The sequence below is a fragment of the Symphalangus syndactylus genome, chromosome 6, assembly GCF_028878055.3.
Source record: "Symphalangus syndactylus isolate Jambi chromosome 6, NHGRI_mSymSyn1-v2.1_pri, whole genome shotgun sequence".
Classification (NCBI taxonomy): Eukaryota; Metazoa; Chordata; class Mammalia; order Primates; family Hylobatidae; genus Symphalangus; species Symphalangus syndactylus.
This window is the reverse complement of record NC_072428.2, coordinates 118,359,898-118,379,470: the sequence shown is the minus strand read 5'-3', so window position 1 is coordinate 118,379,470 and position 19,573 is coordinate 118,359,898. Positions and strand designations below refer to the sequence as shown.

General features: G+C 53.5%; 1 protein-coding gene across 11 annotated transcripts; it reads left to right on the top strand.

Moving 5' to 3' along the window:
- The first annotated feature begins 955 nt into the window (after nucleotides 1–955).
- On the top strand, nucleotides 956–13,118 carry PRRT4 (proline rich transmembrane protein 4). Of its 11 annotated transcripts, XM_063642235.1 has the most exons (7): nucleotides 1,000–1,341; nucleotides 1,726–1,842; nucleotides 3,056–3,779; nucleotides 3,866–3,970; nucleotides 4,320–4,439; nucleotides 10,773–11,002; nucleotides 12,037–13,118. In XM_063642235.1, exons 3-7 carry the CDS (start codon nucleotides 3,128–3,130, stop codon nucleotides 12,217–12,219), a joined length of 1,290 nt encoding a protein of 429 aa, XP_063498305.1. In that variant the 5' UTR covers nucleotides 1,000–1,341; nucleotides 1,726–1,842; nucleotides 3,056–3,127; the 3' UTR covers nucleotides 12,220–13,118. The 11 variants fall into 11 exon arrangements, with proteins under 11 accessions (XP_063498302.1, XP_055139868.1, XP_055139873.1 ...); XM_063642232.1 differs by having other exon boundaries at nucleotides 956–1,341; nucleotides 10,773–13,118; XM_063642234.1 differs by lacking the exon at nucleotides 10,773–11,002 and having other exon boundaries at nucleotides 999–1,341.
- Nucleotides 13,119–19,573: the final 6,455 nt, after the last annotated feature.

The window sequence follows — 19,573 nt, the reverse complement described above, 5'->3', positions numbered from 1 at the left end:
AAGTAAGGAGACTCTTATAAAGCATCTACCATCATTCTTGGCACACAGTTAGATGTTTAGATTTTGAGGGAAAGTTTTAAATGGTGCAGGGAGACAGAAGTGTTTCATGTTCTGATACTTTTAAATTACTATCATTGTTGGAAGAAAACATGCAGGGATTTAGAGACTCAAAGCCACATGAATGAGTCAGTACTACTTAAATTAGTCACTACTACAACTTAACAGGTTTCATGAAGTATACATAGTGACTGCTCAGTTTTCTTGGTCATCTTCAACATGTGTCAGCTTTTGCCTGAGCTCTCTTACTTTCTGTGAAGGGTCACGCTCTTTTTTCTTTGTTTTTCCTTTTGAGACAAGGTCTTGCTGTTGCCCAGGCTGGAGTGTAGTGGTATGATCACAGCTCACGGCAACCTCCACCTTCCAGGCTCAAGCAGTCCTCCAATCTCAGCCTCCCAAATAGCTGGGACTACAGGTGCCTGCCACCATACCCCATCACGCCCAGCTAATTTCTTTCTTTCTTCTTCCTTTCTTTCTTGCTTGCTTGCTTGCTTGCTCGCTCTTTGTTTTTGTTTTATCTTTTGCTATGTTGCCCAGGCTGTTCTTGAACCCCAGGGCTCAAGCGATCATCCTGCCTCAGCCTCTCAAAGCACTGGAATTACAGGTGTGAACCACTGAGCCCAGCCTTTGATTTTACTGTTCTCCCCACACCTCTTACTAGAAACCAGTTGTAATCCACTGCTCATAAGCAGCTTAGCTCACCATTCTTTCTGGCAGACATTTCTGAAATAGTATTTTTGAGAGATCAGTTTTAGCGAAAAGACATGTCACACAGGGATTGGCATTTGGCAGTTCACCTGTGAAGTGTTGGAGGCACTGCTGTGTAGCAGTTCAACTGTTGAAAACCACCAGGTGGTGGAGAGGGCCGGCAGGGAGACGGTTCCAGTTTCTACCAAGCTGTGCAATCTTGGGCAAATTAGGTAATTTTCTGTGTCTTCATTTAACTGTCTGCAAGGTGGGGACATACACAGGGTTGCGGTGAGGACTCATGAGATAAAGGAAGTAGAATTGCCCATTGTACTTCTACTTAGCAAACGTTGGGGCTCTTTTTGCCCGGGATGCCATCCTGGGGAAGGCTGCCATGTGTGCGCGCGCCCTACGACCTGCGAGTGTGTTTCCTGGGCAAGGCGCGCGTGTGGATGTGTGTGCTGGGCCGCCCTGGGAGTGTGTGATTGCCTTCGCCAGGCTCACAGCGAGGCGCCCGCCGCGGCTGATTGACAGCGCTGGGTGAATGAGCGCGCGTGGAGGCGACCGGCACCGAGGCGGCCGCCGCTCTGCGCTGCTGTGAGAGCCTGCCTGCCCGCCCGGGTGTGGGGGGACCGCGGGCGGCGGGCTGGGTGGGAGGAGGAGGAGGAGTAGGAGGAGAGAGGGCGCGGGAGCGAGGGCGGGCGGGCGGGAGGGCCGTCAGAGCCGGCTGCCGCGGAGCCCCGGCGCTGGCGGCTTCGCCGGGGAGCGAGGCTCGGAGCCAGGAGGCGGCGCCGCGGGGAGGGAGCGCGGAGTGCGGAGCGCGGGGCCGGGCCGTCCGCCTGGTGAGAGCGCTGCGGGCCGCGGGCCGGGCCGGGGGCGGATCAGGGGCAGCGGGGCGGCGAGGCTGCGGTCTCTGGACTAGGCGAGGGGGCGCCGGAAACTGGGAGTACGGATCTTCAGTCGGGGCGCTGGGCACAACAGAGAGAAGCGGTGAGACACCACGGAGCGTTGCCCAGCTGGGCGCCAGGGCCGCCACGACCGCCCCTTTTCCGAGACTCGGCGAGGAGACCTGCCTGCGGGAGAGACCTCGGGGAGCAGGTCGGCCGATCCGGGCTGGGGGTGTGTGTGCGTGTGCGCGCGCGTGTGTGCCTGTGTGCCTGCGAGGGATGGTGGGCGTGTACGAGTGTGGGGGGATGGCGGTGTGTGGCATGTGTCTGTGTGTGTGAATGTGTGTAGGGGGTATGCATCTCTCTGTACAGTACATGCTGTGTGTGTGTGTGTGTGTGTGTGTGTGTGACAGGGGAGGCCGGGGGGGGTGCTCACAGAGCTTGGGTCTGAACCCATGCAGGGAGGAGAGGGGTTCGGCAGGACGGAGTGTGTGTGTGTGTGTGTGCGCGCGCGCGTGCAGGGGCAGGGGTGTGTGAAGGGTGAGTGTGTCAAGGGCGCTAGGTGTGGCTATGTGTGTGATGTAAGGGTGCTGGGTGCACGTGTGTCCCTGGCTCACCCTCCCTTCCCCCACCAGATGTGTGCGCATGGAGGAGAGAGTTCTGGGGAGGGGGTAGGAGTCCGCGGCAGCTGCCTGCGGTTCGCCTAGCTTGCCTGCCTGGCGTTCTCCTCCAGGAAGCCGGAGATCGCCAAGCTGCCCCTTCCCAGAATACTTCAAGGGTCCTAGGGAAGGGAACAGGCCCAGCCCCAGGAAAGGGGAGGGGCGGGAGGGAAGGTGCTTCTGCCAGATTGGGAATCTTGCTTCTCTGGCCAGAGCCTGGGCGGACTTCTGACTGGGCCAGATCACTCAGCGCTGGCTTCACCCCTCCCGAGGCCCTGTGGCCCCTGGAGTCTGAGAGTGAGAGCTCCAGCACTTCTGGCTGGGGCGGGAGGTGGGGGTTGGAATAGGTCAAGACGTGGAAGGGCTTGCTTGTTCACAGTTATATGCCCAGAAGGGTGCTTGGCCAACCGTAAGCCTCCGTAAATACTTGAGGCTCAGCAGAGGGAAGGAAGAGAGGAATCCACCTCTGGAAGCCCATGTCCATCCCTTTTGCTACTAGTTAAGGATGAAGGCCCCTGGTTGCAGTCAGACCCCAGTTTCTGCATGGGTAGAGGGGGAAGGAGGAACCTCCAGGCAGGGATTTGTACTGGGGCCTGAAGGTACAGAAGGGCCCGGCAAGAAGAGCCAGAGCCATGGGCAGGACACTGCATCCTGCCCACACTACCTGCTCCTCTGAGATCAGAAGCCTCTCTCTGGGGCATCCAATCGTGGGAAAGGGAAGAGGGTGGCCCCAGCTAGGGCTCACGGGGCCTCTCCTCTCTCCAGGACCTTCCTGCTCAAAAGGTGCTGAATAACTGAGTCCCTGCCCACCAAGGCCACCTGAAGCCAGGTGGGGCCATGGCCAGGCATGGCTGTCTAGCGCTGGGACTGTTCTGCTGCATCCTGTTTGCTGCTACTGTGGGCCCGCAGCCCACCTCCTCCATCCCAGGTGCTCCTGTCACCACTTTGACGCCCCCACCTCAAAGTGAGGCCTCTATGCTGTCTCTCAACCTGGGACTTAACTTCAAATTCCATCTTCGGGGACCTGCTGCTGTCTGGGGGAGTCCAGTCACAGAGACCCAGCCACTCTCTCTTGGGCCAGGCCAGGAGCCAGGGGAAGAGGTGGCCAGTGGGCTGAGGACAGACCCCCTTTGGGAACTGCTGGTGGGCTCCTCAGGGAACTCTCTCACTGAGTGGGACTCCACCGAAGGCGGCTCAAAGACCCGGGCCTCCTCCCTGCTTCCAGAGTCCACATCCCGGCGCTCTGGGCCCAGCGACGGGCCCACTGCCCCCTATCAGCCCAGGAGGAGCACTGTGACCTGGGACACTGCTCTGATGGTGACAGCACTTCCATCCAGTGCTCCCAGGCCCCATCAGAGCGAGCTGGAGCTGAAGTTTGACATGGCACTGAGAGCAGGTGCAGCCCCCACGCTTGGGCATCGAACGCTGCCCCTGTTGCCCAGCCTGCGGGCCAGCCTGGCAGAGATTGCCGGGCGCCTGGGACCCTTTGGTGAGTAACCACCCCATCTCAAGGAAAGCCCCTGCTGGGCACCCCTGGCAGGTAGGAGGCAGCTTCAGCCTGGGCTTCTTTTGCAGGATTCTTTGGCACTACTCTGTCCCCACTCCGGAACTTCTCTGGCCTGAGCCCCTCAGGTGAAACTACATCCACAAGCTCTGCCTCTGGAGTTTCAGGTTCTCTGGGTGAGTTTATTTCATTGCAATAAACTATTGTGGAACACCTCTACGTGCCAAGTGCTGTGCTAGGAGCCTAACAAGTACCTTTCTTTTTTTACTTTCTTGCATTGCTTCTTCCAGGCCCTAGGATATGGGCTACTACTTCCACGGAAGGAGTATTCTCTTTGCCATACTGAATCTGGTTTGCTCTTTGTAGCTTAGCTCATGGTGTACATGAGCTTAGCAAGTGGCTACAATTCCTGGGACAGTGACTTCCTTAGGACAAACTCTGGGGAAGGACATAATTTTCTCCAAACTCCCAGAGGCAAGGCTGGTTGGTGGGGTGGCACTTGAGCCCCATGTGCTCCCTTTGCAGGGTTCCTTGGTACCACTCTGTCCCCGCCCCCATACTCCCTGGAGAGGAAGCTCTCCAGCCCAAGTCCTCTGGACCCAGCTGCTTCCCTAAGTTTTGCCTCGATTGCAACAACATCATTAGGTAAGTATCCAATTCATTTGAACTTGACAATTATTTATTGAGCACTTACTACATGCTAGTCACTCATCAGTGTTCTGGGACCTTTTTATTTTGTTGTCATCATAATCATAATCATCATTCTCTTCATCATCACCATGGAGATATATATGAATGGTCTGAGAACAAGTATTGCTGGAGAAAGTCCCACACAGAGTTAAGTAATGGTCCCCTGAGAGTTTTGCACTGAGAGGCAGAGCAGGATGTAGACAGATGTTTCAGGGACAAACAGACACAGGAACTTCTTTATGATTTCCACAGCCCTGGCACTAACCCCACCCTCCACTCCAGTCTGCCTGACCTGACTCCCCACCAACCTTGGGGCTCTTTCCTTTGCCATCTGATCTGACATGACATGCTGTCAGATATGGGCAGAGCTGGGTCTCTCATTGGGAAGACACTGAGGAGGAGACCTTGAGCAGGCAGATGCCACCTTCGTTCAAGGGAGCCTTTCAGAACATGCACACGGACAAGCTGGTGGTACAGAGGAAAGACCACAGGCTCAGGAATCTTGAGACCTGGCTTTGAATCACAATTTATTTACTCACTAGCTAGTGACTTTGGGCACGTTATTTAACCTCTCTGAACCTAAATTTTCTCATAGACCCAGGGTTTAATAATAGTACTTGCTAGTTATTGCAAAGCTCTTAGCATGATGCTGGGCACAAAGTAGAGGCTCATTAAATAGTAGCTATTAACCTTGCTTCTGTCCCCCACTGCATCCCAAATCCACTTCCAGACCCTACCTCTCAGAAACCTCAGCCTTGGCCTCAGGCAGTGGTGGGACAACACAAACCACACAGCAGAGGGCACAGCTGCTGGAGGAGAGGTTCTGGTGGATGAGGCAGGGAGTCATGGAGAGGGACTGAGGGGCTTTCAGGCCCAGCTTTGCTCTGCAAAAGGTTTACTGTGGCTGTGAAACTTCTCAGTCACCCCACACTAGGCTCGGCAGTGGAAACCACTGGTCTCCCCAGCTTCTTCCAGCTCCTGACTTAACCCATGACCTGGTTCTCTGGCTCGCTCCAGCCACACTCACTGCACTCCCTTGGATGGTGGGTGAGGGGCCTGCTATGCCCCTGTCCAGCCCAGCGTGCAGCAGGGGCAGGATGTGATTGGGGGTGGGGGGCAGGTTCTGTGCCTCAGGGGAAGGATGCTGGCTGGCAGTCTGTCGGCCTTGGTGACAGCGCTGGCCAGGCAGGTTTAATGAGTCTGGACAGTATCAGAGGCAGTGCAGCCCGGCAGGCTGGCGGCCCCACCTCATTCCCCCTCCTCCCTGGTAGCTGCAGGAACCCAGCCTCTGATACTGCCCCTCTGAATAAACTCAGGAGAGCTATAGGCCTCCTGGAGAGAACGCCAGTGGGCCTTGCTCTTGCCAGCAGTGTGTGTGTGTGTGTGTGTGTGTGTGTGTATGTGTGTAGTTGTATCAAGCAGTTACCATACAAAGGGAGTCTCTCTGTGTTGCCTCTAGAATCTTTCTAACCTAAATGCAACTAACCTTTGACTCCTAGGCCCTCCTTGCATTAGGTCCCCTTCACCTCAGACAGAGCCTGTATTCAGTCCATACATACCAGAACAGTTATCAAGTTAATCAGTGTGTGGCTTTCATACCAGTTAATCAGTGCCCATCTCACTTAGTCCACAGAGGGTTCCCCTCCACTCCCTGACCACTCTGGCTGGTGTCAGTTCTGATTGGCTGGCACCTGTGCCAACTCAGTTGCTAAATATTTTGAGTGTCACCCCTACAAAGTGTAACCACCCTCCATGAACCTGGAAGTGGGGGTGGGGAGAGGGATGGGGCCAGGCCACTGAATGGGCTGTAGCTTCCAGCATCCAGAGTGGAGACATGATTCCCAGCCCTTTGATCTGGGCAGCTGGTGGATAATCAGGCCTGACTTTTCCATGAATCAAACTGTTCTCTCCCACAACCCCTCCCCAGCCAGCGCCTGCCTCACCAGTTATTCACATTGATATCTCCTCTCCTCCTCGCCACTGAGGTCAAGAGGGCCCACAGGGCCAGAATGGGACCTCCCAGTAAAGGAGGATTGCTCTGGAGAGGGATCCTGGAAGGGAGAAACAGAGATGACTATCTTCTGGACTCTTTTGGGGAAAACTGAAGACTCTTTCTGGAGAAGCCTCCAATGGGGAGATGGGAGATGAGGTCAAGTGGACCCTACAAAGGCAGAAGCCAGGTTTTTTTTCCACCTGTCCCCATTCACACTTGGACCAGTGTGGGGCATGCAGAGTATGGGATCAGTTTTTCTAATTCAGAACTCCTTTTATGACACTTGAGCCATCCCTGTACTTTGCCTATTATCTGGTTTTTGTTCCTTTTCTGGATTTATTTTATTTATTATTATTTTTTTTTTGAGATAGAGTCTTGCTCTGTCGCCCAGGCTGGAGTGCAGTGGTGTGATCTCGGCTTACTGCAACCTCTGGATTCAAGCGATTCTCCTGCCTCAGCCTCCTGAGTATCTGGGACTACAGGTGCCTGCCACCATGCCCGGCTGATTTTTGTGTTTTTAGTAGACACGGGGTTTCACCATGTTGGCCAGGCTGGTCTGGAACTCTTGATCTTGTGATCTGCCTGCCTCGGCCTCCCAAAGTGCTGGGATTACAGGCGTGAGCCACCAGCCCAGCCTGGATTCTTATGAATGTTGAAATTTGCTGTAGTTGCCATAGAGCTTAGGTATAGAGATGAGAGATAAGGTTTCCTGTGGCCCATGGGTGAGAAGTAAAGATGGAAGAGGGTGAATTGGAGCCAACCTCCGACAGCTGCACTTATCTGTACAGTGATCAAAGAGGGTGTGGTAAGGGGGTGACAGGCTGGGGCAGACTGTGGGCTCCGAGGTCATGTCTTCCTGCCCCTCTGCAGAGGCCACAGAGGCCAAAGAGAGATGGAGCAAACCCAATCACTTTGCAGAGGAAGTGGGTTGGGCAAGGGCATCTGAAGGGACCAAAGAATGAGGGGTGAGGTGGTGTGTGCATTTGATCTTGCCATTGCCAGACCTATGCCACCTGATCGGCAAGCTCTCCATTCCCAGCTAAGTAGTTTCTCGTTTAATTGATGGCTGGTGTCTTTATTAGTGTTAAGGGGTGGGTAGGCCATCAGAAAAGTATTATTTGGCCGGGCGCGGTGGCTCACACCTGTAATCCCAGCACTTTGGGAGGCCAAGGCAGATGGATCACAAGGTCAGGAGTTCGAGACCAGCCTGGCCAATACGGTGAAATTCCGTCTCTACTAAAAATATAAAAATTAGCCAGGCATGGTGGCACACACCTGTAATCCCAGCTACTTGGGAGGCTGAGGCAGGAGAATCGCTTGAACCTGGGAGGTGGAGGTTGCAGTGCACTGAGATCATGCCACTGTACTCCAGCCTGGGCGATGAAGTGAGACTCCATCTCAAAAGCAAACAAACAAACAAAAACCCAAAGGTATTAGTTAAACAGAGTTCATAAAGTGAGACAATGTGTAGATGTTCACTATCTGACTAATTGTTGTCTTTCTAAGCAAGTTTAGGACTGTGAAAGGCTTTGAAAACAGACCGCAGCCTTTAGTTAGCTGAATCAAGAACCTGTTTGAGACCAGAGGTAGTCACACTGACACGTGCACAAACAGATGATTGATCAGTGATGAACATTAGCTGATGATCATGATAACGACACAATCTTGACTGAAGGATCATTATGCACCAGGTTCTCCAGAGTTTTACACACGTTGTCTCATTTTTCTCACAGCAGGCCTATGCAGTAGGTACTCTTTTTTTTTTTTTTTTTGAGACGGAGTCTTGCTCTGTCCCCCAGGCTGGAGTGCAGTGGCGCGATCTCGGCTCAGTACTCTTACTCATTTTAGATTTGAGGATGTGATGGAATGGGAACCAGGGTGCATGCTGCCACTTGCAGTTGGTGGTGAGCTGTGTATATTTAATGTTTTGGCTGCTTCCTTTCTGCCCTTCCCAATTGTCCAATTCCATCTTCCCTTTCCTTCTCTCAGAGCCACCTCCCAGCTCCCTCACGCCTTCCTTTTCCTTGTTCTCAGAACTCTGTTTTTTGTTTATCTTTTATGTATTTATTATTTTTAAGAACTGTTGTGTGTGTGTGTGTTTTTGAGCCAGAGTCTCGCTCTGTCACCCAGGCTGGAGTACAGAGGCGCAATCTCTGCTCACTGCAACCTCCACCTCCCCAGTTCAAGCGATTCTCCTGCCTCAGCCTCCAGAGTAGCTGGGATTACAGGCGTGTGCCACCATGCCTGGCTAATTTTTGTATTTTTAGTAGAGATGGGGTTTTGCCGTGTTGGCCAGGCTGGTCTCAAACTCCTGACCTCAGGTGATCTGCCTGCCACAGCTTCCCAAAGTGCTGGGATTACAGGCATGAGCCACCGCGCCCAGCCTAGAACTGTTATGTTTTGAGTGTTCCCTGCATGAGCTGGCCCTGCCTGTGGCTGGGGGTGCTGCTGGGGTCTTCCTGTGTTGTCCAGCTAGGGCATGGCCAAGGCAGGGCCAGGCAGTTGAGTGATTGTCAGGCACCCTCCCCTCACATTCCACATCTGTCTTTTGTCCACCTACCCATCCCTGCCAGGCTGTCCACATCCTTCACCACCACCCTTTCTTCTTCCACCCTTGCCTGTGGCTGCGGTCCTGCTGAATCTATAGGTGAAGGCAGATAGAGGTTCAGCTTCTGGCATCTTCCCTTGCTACCCGGCCCTGGGGAGAATCCTTGAGTCTAACTCTACCTAACTCCTCTCTTGCTCCAGAAGAGTAGAATTAAGGATCTTACTCCTCACCCTCTCTTAGTTGACTTCCCTTTCTCCAAGGGATATGGGAAGGTGTTGGAGCACAGGATGGGGCTAGGGACCCAAGATAGCAAACCCCAGAGCAACTGAGGGGCTCACTTACTTAGATGGCATTTCATCCCACTATGATGTCCCCAAGAGTTTCTCCCTGGGAGTTCCTAAGGGCACCTTTTGAGACCTGGGGGAGTCCATCTCAATGTCACCTTCTGTACAGTGTGGGGAGAAGCATGGAGGCATCTATATTAAGACAGTTAGACCAATGGCTTTGTGGATGAGGCAGGATAGGGGTCACTGCCATGGATAGGCTAAGGGTTGGGGTGTAGCAGGTAGGAAGGCCAATGAATAAGGAGAAATGATGTCTTCCTCAGAGTGCTGAGACAGCATTGTCTTACCTCTCCCCTGATGTATGTGTGTGTGTGTGTGCGTGTGTGTGTGTATGCACACGTGTGGGCTTTTCCTTGAGATGGAGACAAGGTGGGGGAGTAGTTGAAAAAGGGCAGAGGAAGCTCCTCCTAGCACTAAGTTGGGTGTTAGGAGTCAGGGGTGCAGAACAAGAGATAAGCACACTAATGTTAGAGGCTTTGGAGTCACAGAAAGGGGCTCAGACTGATGTTCAGACCTGGGTTCTAGGTGCAGCTCTGCCCATTTGTGACCTTGGGCAGGTCACTTTGCCTCTCAGAAGAGCTTCAGTATCTGCATCCAGCAAGTACAGGGATTCATTTAGTCATTAATATCTGCTAAATTCCAACTGTGTGACAGAAACTAATTTAAGTATGGAGATTCAGATGTGAGCAAAGAAACAAAAATCCCTGTTCTCATAAAGCTTCCTTTCTGGTGGGGGGATTGAACTGGAGGGGGCGTCTAAGGCTCCTTCCAGTTGTAAATTTTTTTTTTTTTTTTTTTTTTTTTTTTTTGAGACGGAGTCTTGCTCTGTCGCCCAGGCTGGAGTGCAGTGGCGCAATCTCGGCTCACTGCAAGCTCCGCCTCCCGGGTTCACGCCATTCTCCTGCCTCAGCCTCTCCGAGTAGCTGGGACTACAGGCGCCCACCACCACGCCCGGCTAATTTTTTGCATTTTTAGTAGAGACGGGGTTTCACCATGGTCTCGATCTCCTGACCTCATGATCCGCCCGCCTCGGCCTCCCAAAGTGCTGAGATTACAAGCGTGAGCCACCACGCCCGGCCAGTTGTAAAGTTCTGTGACTTCAAAGAGAAACTCTTTAGTAGAATCACAAACGAGCCAAGCAGGGAGCTGGGGACGCCGAGGCAGAGTGGGAGAAGTAGGAGAAGGAAGAGGGGAAGGATGACAGCTGAAACTCCAGCGAAGACATTGAATAGGGGAGCGGGGGAGGTAAAGGTGAGAGGCCAAGAGGTGGGGTGAGTCTCATATGTAAGACAAGTGTGTCCTGGATACGTTAGGGGACTCTGACTGGCATTCAGGCTACTGCTTGTGGGGTGGGTACGGGGAGGGCTGCATCATTGCCTCAGCCAAACGTTCTTTGCCCACAGACCCCACAGTCCCCACCTCTGGCCCAGATGACCTCTCTCCTCCCGCCAGCCTCGGGAACCCTTCGGGGCAGCCAGAGTGTGGGCCAGGGTCCTGCAGCGTGGGAGAATTGCCTGAACGCGAGGGGCAGCCTCCCGAGGCGCCGAGGCCCCTCTTTTTCCTGACCCTGGAGGCCGACTGGGCAGAGGCCAGGGCTCGCTGGGGGCTGGCCTGGGAGGCCCACGTGTACGGGGTAGGCGCGCTGTTCGGCCTGGTTGCCCTGCTGGCGCTGCTGGCTCTGGCCCTCTTGCCCTGGCGCTGCCCGCCCGGCGCCCCCTGCCTGGCGCTGCTGGACCTGCTGCTGCTGTCGGCCGGGACCACGCGGGCCTTCCCGCTCTTCTACGACGCCTATGGGCACAGGGATCGACTGCCCGCGCTCGCCTGGCTGCTGCTGCAGGACCTTCCGCTGCCCTGCCTGGCTGCGGGCCTGGGGCTGGCCTGCCTGCTGCTGGCCCGACCGCGCCCGCCGCGGTGCCCCGCCGGCCTGGCTGCGCTGCTGCTCCTGGGGCTGGGGCTGGCGGCCGCCGCCGCCCTCGGGAGCGCTGCGCATCGCCCGCTGCGGCCCCTGCGGCTCGCCTTGCGCGGGCTGCACGCCTTCCTCGCCGCTTTCCTTTCGGGGCTGCTGCTGGCGCTCTCCTGCTGGGGCGGGCGGCGGCGGCGGGCCGGGGCGCCCCTGGGGGGGTCGGGCTTCAAGGGCGCCACACCCCTGCCACAGGCGCGCAGCCCCTTCGCCCCGCGCGAGTCCTGGCGGCGCGCGGCGCGCACCGCCCCGGTGGCGGGCACCTTCGGGCTGCTGAGCGGAGCCCTGCAGGGCTATGAGGTGCTGCACGCCCTGGGCTACGGCGGCCAACCCGGCCTGGAAGGGCCCTGGCCCTGGTGGGCCTTCCAGCTAGGCCTGCGCCTGGGCGAGGTGGGCGTCGCGCTCCCGTTGGCGCTGCTGGGCCTCTACCCCGCACTCTGCAGTCCTCGCGTGCCGCCGCGCTGCTGGGCCAAGCTCTTCCGCTTGTCCCCGGGCCACGCGGCTCCGCTGCTGCCGGGAGGCTGGGTCACTGGGCCCCCGGACAAGGAACCCCTGGGGAGCGCCATCGCTCGCGGCGACGCGGAGCTGCTGCAGCTGTGCGCGCTGGCAGGGCCAGGCCCAGACCTCCTACTCCAGGGCGGAGGTTGCCGGGGCTTCGAAGGCGCGGCGGCCAACCCGGCCCCGTCCCCGGCTTCCTCTCCCTGCAGCGATTACACCGTGGACTTCTGCCCGCCCTCCCCAATCAACCTGCGACGCAGCATCGAGGAGGCCCTCTGCAGCGAGGCCCTGCTCGAGCCTGGCCTCTTCCAGGGCCCTGCCGTCGAGGACGCTCTGCCTGGGCTCGGCCTCTACCGCACCGCCTCGCTGGGGACCGGGGGCAGGCCCAGTGAGAGATCAGGGGAGGCCCCTGGCCCCCCTGCGCCCCCGGAGCTCCCCTCCCCCGGGGCTTGGCCCGCAGGCAGCAGCGTCTCATCTGGCTCGTTCTGCGGACTCTCGCGGGACAGCTCGTCCATGCTGCTGTGTTCCAGCCCCGACAGGCCCCCGCGCTGCCCTCTGGTCTGCGTCCTCAGTCCCCCGCGGCCCTCAGGAAGCAGCCCCAGCCTCCCCGCCTCAGGATCCTACCAGGCCCTTTCCCCACCCTCTCGCGACTCCCCAGAGCCTGCTTCTGAGCTGCAGGTCGAGGAGGCCTTGCTGCAGGAGCAGTTCCTGGATGCCTGCCGACAGATCGACGAGCTGAGCGTGGGGAGCGACACCATCGACCTGTGAAGAGGTGGCCACCTTGCTACCCTGCGATATGCCCCTTTCTGGCGCCTGCCCTGCCCGAGACCTGCACACTGTAACCCTTCCCCAATCCTGCCTGGCTCAGATACCTCTTCAGATTCCTTCCCCATCCAGGGGTCCCTGGGTGGGTGGGTCAGCAGCCAGGCTCTGTTGATTGGGAATCAGTGCCACCTTCTCTGGAGCCCTGGGTGCTGATGCCCTCAGCTGCAAATCTAGGCTGGCAGGGGTCCCATGTTCCTTGGCATTCACCAGCAATAAAGCTCCAAGGTGCTCCACTCCTGACCACCACTCCCCACTCTGGTGCTGAGTGAGAGGGGCTGTCCTCAGAGGACCCTGGGACCTGCCTCAGGCCCCCTACCCACCTCTGCCATGCCTAGGAATCCTACCCCTGTGTGAGTGGGACTCCCTGTCCTTCATGTGACACCCACAGGGGTCCATGACCCATCTAGGAGACTTGATAGCAGTTGGGTGGGAGGGGAATGCTCTTAAAGTTAATTTATCAATAAAATATTTTCAGAGGAGCAAGGTCTGACTTTTTTGGGAAAACTCGATTGGGCAACAGCACCAGTGATTCCATCACTAGTGGAAGAGAAGCAGCTCTTGGGTGGGGTGGGTCCATTCCAGACCCTAGGGACCTTCATACAAGACCAACGAGTCTTGTCCTGTTTCTGGGATGAGTGGGGTTACTGGGAGCAGCCCCTCGAAGACTCTTCTGAATCGTTGGGAGGTGGCTTTTCGCAGAGATGGGACATTGCCCTGGGAGGTGAGGCAGAAACTCTACTGTCATTGGTGGAAATGCCCGCATTCTTAGGAGTCGGCTTCAGGTCCTGGTAGACAATTGGCTGGGGACTAGTTAGGAGTCAAGTCCTTCATGGAAATATTGAGACGCATGTAAAAGGTCCTGGTCACCTTGAGCTGGGATCCCCAGCAACCTCCCTGCCATGTTCCCACAGTTTGGGATCCACAAAGAGGAAACTACCTTTCTACCTGTTCACCCACCAACAGGGGCTCTTTAACCCGCTCCCCCTTCTCCCGAAGAACTCTCATCTCTAATAGGTGCAGATCCTCCCTGGAGAAAGCCTGTCCAGCCCAGCCAGCTCCTGTAGCAAAATTCACAGTGAGAGACCCACAAACACATCCAACCACCAGGCACTCTGTAATCCCTCCCTTGCCTGGAGCATTTGGCTCTGCGGTCTGTGATGTGTGTTTGTCATTTGGCTAAAATGCAGTGGTTCCGAGTAGCACAAAAACAGGGTTGTGGATTAGGTTTGAAAACAAAAATCTGACAGTGTTTTGGCAGCTGTCCTGCATATCACAGGGAGACCTGCAGGAGCATACATACTAGGCTCAAAGTGGAAACACAGGAACCTCGTGATTTTTTCTTCCAACTTTGCCCATCAGCTGCTGGGGACTGGAAGGGAGGCTTGGGAGCCAAGAGGGAAGTAGGCAGGGAAGCCAGGAGAGGGTAGGGCCCTCGGCCAGACCAGGTCCAATGCAGGAGTGGAAGAATTCAAGCACTACTCTTCTTGCAGATGAACATCTGTCTTGGCTGAGAGACGCGTCCAGGGCCTGGGACAGCAGATGGACGAGGGGAATCAGTTGTGTTTGGAGGAGAGGGAGAATCACAGTGGGGAAGAGAAATGGGAGGGAGGTGGTGCTGGTACGGTGGAAGGATGGGACTAGAATGGTTTTGATTGTGTCTCCTCCATCACCTGGCTCAGCTTGGCTCAGAAATTCTTGCTGCATCCTCACTCTGGGCTGAGGCCCATAGAACTGCCAACCTCCTAATTAGAGCATTTCTCACTGGTGTCGTAGTGGCTGCAGTGGGCCCAGCATCAGAGTTGCTTTGTGTCATGCAAGGAGCGTTGCTGCTCTGAGAAACGGCTCCCTTTCTTTCCCACTCACTCTTCCATCTGCCTCTCATCTGCCTCTGCTCACACTGAGCTCCTCAATGCCATCTCTTCCTCACACTGGTCCTTGCCAGCTCCTCTCTCGCTCGCTCATTCTCCGCATCAAGGGTCCTTGGGTTCATGCACACACTTCCCAAAAGAGCAGTCCAAGCCCTGAATACCCCAGCCAGTCTCTCTGTTGGCCTGTCTGTTGGTCTCTCTCTCTCTCTCTCTCACACACACACACACACACACACACGTGCACATACACTCCTTTTCTGTGTGGCAGCTCTAAATGGAGTTGGGGGGAGGCAGGAGGGAGTTGAGGGAATACAGCTCGGTGTTCACCAGCTCCAACACTTCTTTGATTTTCCTCAGTAAGGATAACCTCAGCCCTTTTACTTCATAGAGGCCAAGATTTTGTTTAGAGGACCCTTTCATTTTGTCTCATGCCTCATCCCTTACCCAGAGTGGGTTTCCCAGGAAGAATCCAGGTAGATCCTAATGCCTAAACACTTCAGTTCCAAGTCTTGGTATTGTAGGGACTGAAAGACAAACTCACATTCATTCATTTATTCATTCATTCAATCTCTTAAAGAATATTTACTGAATGCCTATGATGTACTAGGTGCTGGGAATAGAGAGGTGAACGAGGTAGACACCAGCCATGAATTTATGAAATTGAAAGCCTGTTGGGGGAAGGCAGGTGTTAAACAACTAATGACATAAATAATCACAATAGCACAAGTAATTAATTATAGCTGTGACAAGTGCTAAAGCCAAGAACTATTCTGTATTATAAGAAGGTTTAGCTTGCCAGGGGGAGTGGAGCTAGAGGGATGGGATCTGGAAGAGGCTGGCTGAGAACAGCCCAGGCCTCTCTTACTTCCTTTCCTGGCTCCTGCACAGTGATGGATGAGGAGGAGGCCAGCAGTTTATTTCCCCTGGAAGCCACATTGCTGGTGTGATGCAGGGTAGCACAGCGCCTGCTGTTTAATAAAGAATGCTGCATGTGTCTTGGGTAGATGGATGAGCAAATATTCCTGAGGAAAGAACCATTGCCTGCCCTGATAGAAATGGATTGGAGGGGATGCGGCTGAGAGACAGATCGGGGAACCAGGTCTGAACCGTGGGGAGGGTAGAAAGGGTCAGCTGCACCGCTGTCCTCCCAGAAGGGCACAGAACCCTGCACTGTGGGTGGCTGCTGCCCCCTGATGGGCATAGAGACACAGTTAGATTTGTCCTCAATTAAGGAAGATTTGGATCAGAGCTATTTAAAACTTAGCATTTGTGGAGGGTCTCACAAAGGAATATTGGAACAATCTTCTCAGGATTGTCTTCCTTGTACAGACTGCAGCCAGGACTAGGAAGGCTTCCCCTTAGCTGGGGTTCTGAAGCTCACAATTTAATCTTTGGGGGTGGAATTTTAATTCCTAAGGTGATAGGAGTGGGCAGGAGGGAAGGAGAAGGAAGAGGGAGGATGTGGAGTCCCAAACCAACTTTGTTACATGACCCATCCCATTGCCTTTGTCTATTTGTTTCTCTTTATCCTGGATAGGATTAACATAGTAGCCTTAGAAATCTGTTTTGTATTTCAAAGCTTCCTTTCCTGAGTAATTTTTTTAAATTTATTTTTAAATTTTTATTGTTGTTTTGAGATGGGGTCTCGCTCTGTCACCCAGGCTGCAGTGCAGTGGCGAGATATCTCACTGCAACCTCCGCCTCCCCAGGTCAAGCGATTCTCCCACCTCAGCCTCAGAGTAGCTGGGACCACAGGCGCATGCCACCACACCCAGCTAATATTTTGTATTTTCAGTAGAGACGGAGTTTCATCATGTTTCCGAGGCTGGTCTCGAACTCCTGACCTCAGGTGATCCGCCCGCCTTGGCCTCCCAAAGTGCTGGGATTACAGGCATGAGCCACCACACCAGGCCTACAAGGCATTTTGTTTGTTTGTTTGTTTGACTTTCTGGAGGGCCAAAGAATGATAACATCTGCTTATTGTGAGAGTGTTTTGAGAAAGTTAGTCAAACCTTTAGCAGAAAAATGCTTAGGGGAAACCTTCAACAGAGAGGGCTCTTCTCCATCACAGTGCTCTTGCTCACTCCTCTCATGAAACAAAGGCAATTTTTCAAGAGTGTGAATGGGAAACCATTAGGCATCCACCTTAAGGTCCTATTTTGGCTTCTTCTGACTTGGTTTTGTTTCCTAATCTTTTTTTTTTTTTTTTTTTTTTTTTTTTAGACGGAGTCTGGCTCTGTCACCCAGGCTGGAGTGCAGTGGCGCAATCTCGGCTCACTGCAAGCTCCACCTCCCGGGTTCACGCCATTCTCCTGCCTCAGCCTCCCGAGTAGCTGGGACTACAGGCGCACGCCACTACGCTCGGCTAATTTTTTGTATTTTTAGTAGAGACGGGGTTTCACTGTGTTAGCCAGGATGGTCTCGATCTCCTGACCTCGTGATCTGCCCGCCTTGGCCTCCCAAAGTGCTGGGATTACAGGCGTGAGCCACCGCGCCCGGCCTGTTTCCTAATCTTAAAAAATCTTTAAAGGGCTCACATTTTTCTTCAATTTTATATATATATATATATATATATATATATAGAGAGAGAGAGAGAGAGAGAGAGAGAGAGAGAGAGACTGCATTGACATGCTTAAGTTCCAAAGACCTTAATTTCTTTAGAGATGGACTAAGTGGCTGGTATCATTGCTTACAAATGTGTTTTGAACTTGATGGAGCTAATGTTGAAAAATAAGGTTTAGGCTGGGTGTGGTGGCTCATGCCTGTAATCCCAGCACTTTGGGAGGCCAATGAGGGCTGATCACCTGAGGTCAGGAGTTCAAGACCAGCCTGGCCAACTTGGTGAAACCCTGTCTCTACTGAAAATACAAAAATTAGCCGGGCATGGTGGCGGGTGCCTGTAATCTCAGCTACTCGGGAGCCTGAGGCAGGAGAATCGCTTGAACCTAGGAGGTGGAGGTTGCAGTAAACCGAGATCGCACCACTGCATTCCAGCCTGGGTGACAGAGTGAGACTCTGTCTCAAAAAAAAAAAAAGAAAAATAAACTTATATTTTATTTTCAGACGTCTCGAACTCCTGAGCTCCAGTGATCTACCCATCTTGATCTGCCAAAGTGAGTTATATTTTTTTGAGATGGAGTCTTCCTTTGTTGCCCAGGCTGAAGTGCAGTGGCACAATCTCGGCTCACTGCAAGCTCTGCCTCCCGGGTTCAAGCGATTCTCCTGCCTCAGCCTCCTGAGTAGCTGGGATTACAGGCATGTGCCACCATGCCCGGCTACTTTTTGTATTTTTAGTAGAGACGGGGTTTCGCCATGTTGGCCAGGCTGGTCTCGAACCCTTGATCTGGTGATCCACCCACCTCGGCCTCCCAAAGTGCTGGGATTACAGGCGTGAGCCACCGCGCCTGGCCGTGAGTTGTATTTTTTAAAAATAACTGTGAAGTTTTATTTTAAGCATAGATTACTTACTTCGAACTAGAGCTCCATAAATCTGATGTTTAGTGTCCCCCTAATCTCCACTCCCATCACTATCAACCAGTCATCTAGCCATCCAAAATGTACTGAAAGTGAATGGGGCTTGAGGAGATCATGAAACTTAATTTTCACTGTAGTGCCTTATAAAAGGTACTAAAACTATAAAGTTTTTGAGTTTTCTATCTGCCATGTTACTATCATTTAAAAGTAATGATTTGGCTGGGCTCAGTGGCTCACGCCTATAATCCCAACACTTTGGGAGGCCTCGGTGGGAGAATTGGTTTATCCCGGAGTTCAAGACTAGCCTGGGCAACACAGGGAGAGCTGTCTGTACAAAATAAATAAATAAATAAATTAGCCAGGCATGGTGATACACACTTGTGATCCTAGCTTCTCAGGAGGCTGAGGTGGCAGTATTGCTTGAGCCCAGGAGATCAAGGCTGCAGTGAGCCATGATGGTGCCACTGCACCCCAAGTTGGGTGACAGAGCAAGAGTCTGCTAAAAAAAAAAAATTACTTAAAAAATGGCCTTGGGTACTTTTTCTTGAGCTAGTTGTTCTGCAAGGTGTAGCTCTCTTGCACACCTATTCAGGTCCTGAGCCCAGTGGCATGGCAAACACTCCCTGTGTTCCAGAACCAGGAGCGCCCAGATCTCCTAGCCAATTAAGATCTCTCAGCTTTGGGTCTGTCTGATGAGCTGACTTGAGGCAAAGATTTTCTGTTTCTAGAAGGACCTGGGTTCTAGGTCTCTATGTATAAGTTGGATGTTATGTTTGCTTTGAGTGTGTTTGATGTGGTCCTGCAGTGTGTGTGCTGTGATTTATTTGTAAGAATTTTTGGACTAATAGTCTTTCCAGCCAGGTGTGGTGGTTCACACCTATAATCCTAGCATTTTAGGAGGCTAAGGGGGGCAGCTTACTTGAGCTCAGGAGTTTGAGACCAGCCTGGGCAACATGGTGAAACCCTGTCTCTACAAAAAATACAAAAATTAGCCGGGTGTGGTGGTGCACCTGTAGTTCCAGCTACTCAGGAGGCTGAGGCAGGAGGACTGCTTGAACCTGGGAGGTCGAGGCTGCAGTAAGCCAAGATCGTGCCAGTGCACTCCGGCCTGGTTGACAAAGTGAGGCCCTATCCAAAAAAAAAAAAAAAAAAAATCTGTTTCCACCACCAGACTGTAATATCTATGAGGGCAGGGACCCTGTCTTTTCTTTGCTCACCAGTTTTATCCCTAATGCTTGGCTCATAGTTGGAGCTCAGTATATATTTATTGAAAGAATAATTGTGTACAACCTGTGTCTACGTGTATTTTAGTAGCTACAATTTGTGAGGCTAAGGTGACAGACAGCTGATGTTCTCCGAAAATGAGAATCGTCCGAATGATGTATATTATATATCTATGTCTGCGTCTTAGTGTTCCGGTTGTGTTTTATGCATGTAATCTGGGAATTTGTGGAGGCACTTCAGAAAATATCAAACACCCACTGTATATCAGATCCTGAGTTACGCCCGGGGCAAAAACAACTTCTTCTGCCTGTCCTGCTAACTTTGGGGAGGATCTGGAGGTGAGATTTTTCAAACA

Coding starts and splice junctions, on each gene's coding strand:
- PRRT4 (XM_055283893.2), top strand. CDS start 3,128: ATGGCCAGGCATGGCTGTCTAGCGCTGGGACTGTTCTGCTGCATCCTG. Junction 3,971..4,319: donor TGGAGTTTCAGGTTCTCTGG/GTGAGTTTATTT, acceptor CTCCCTTTGCAG/GGTTCCTTGGTACCACTCTG. Junction 4,440..10,772: donor GATTGCAACAACATCATTAG/GTAAGTATCCAA, acceptor CTTTGCCCACAG/ACCCCACAGTCCCCACCTCT.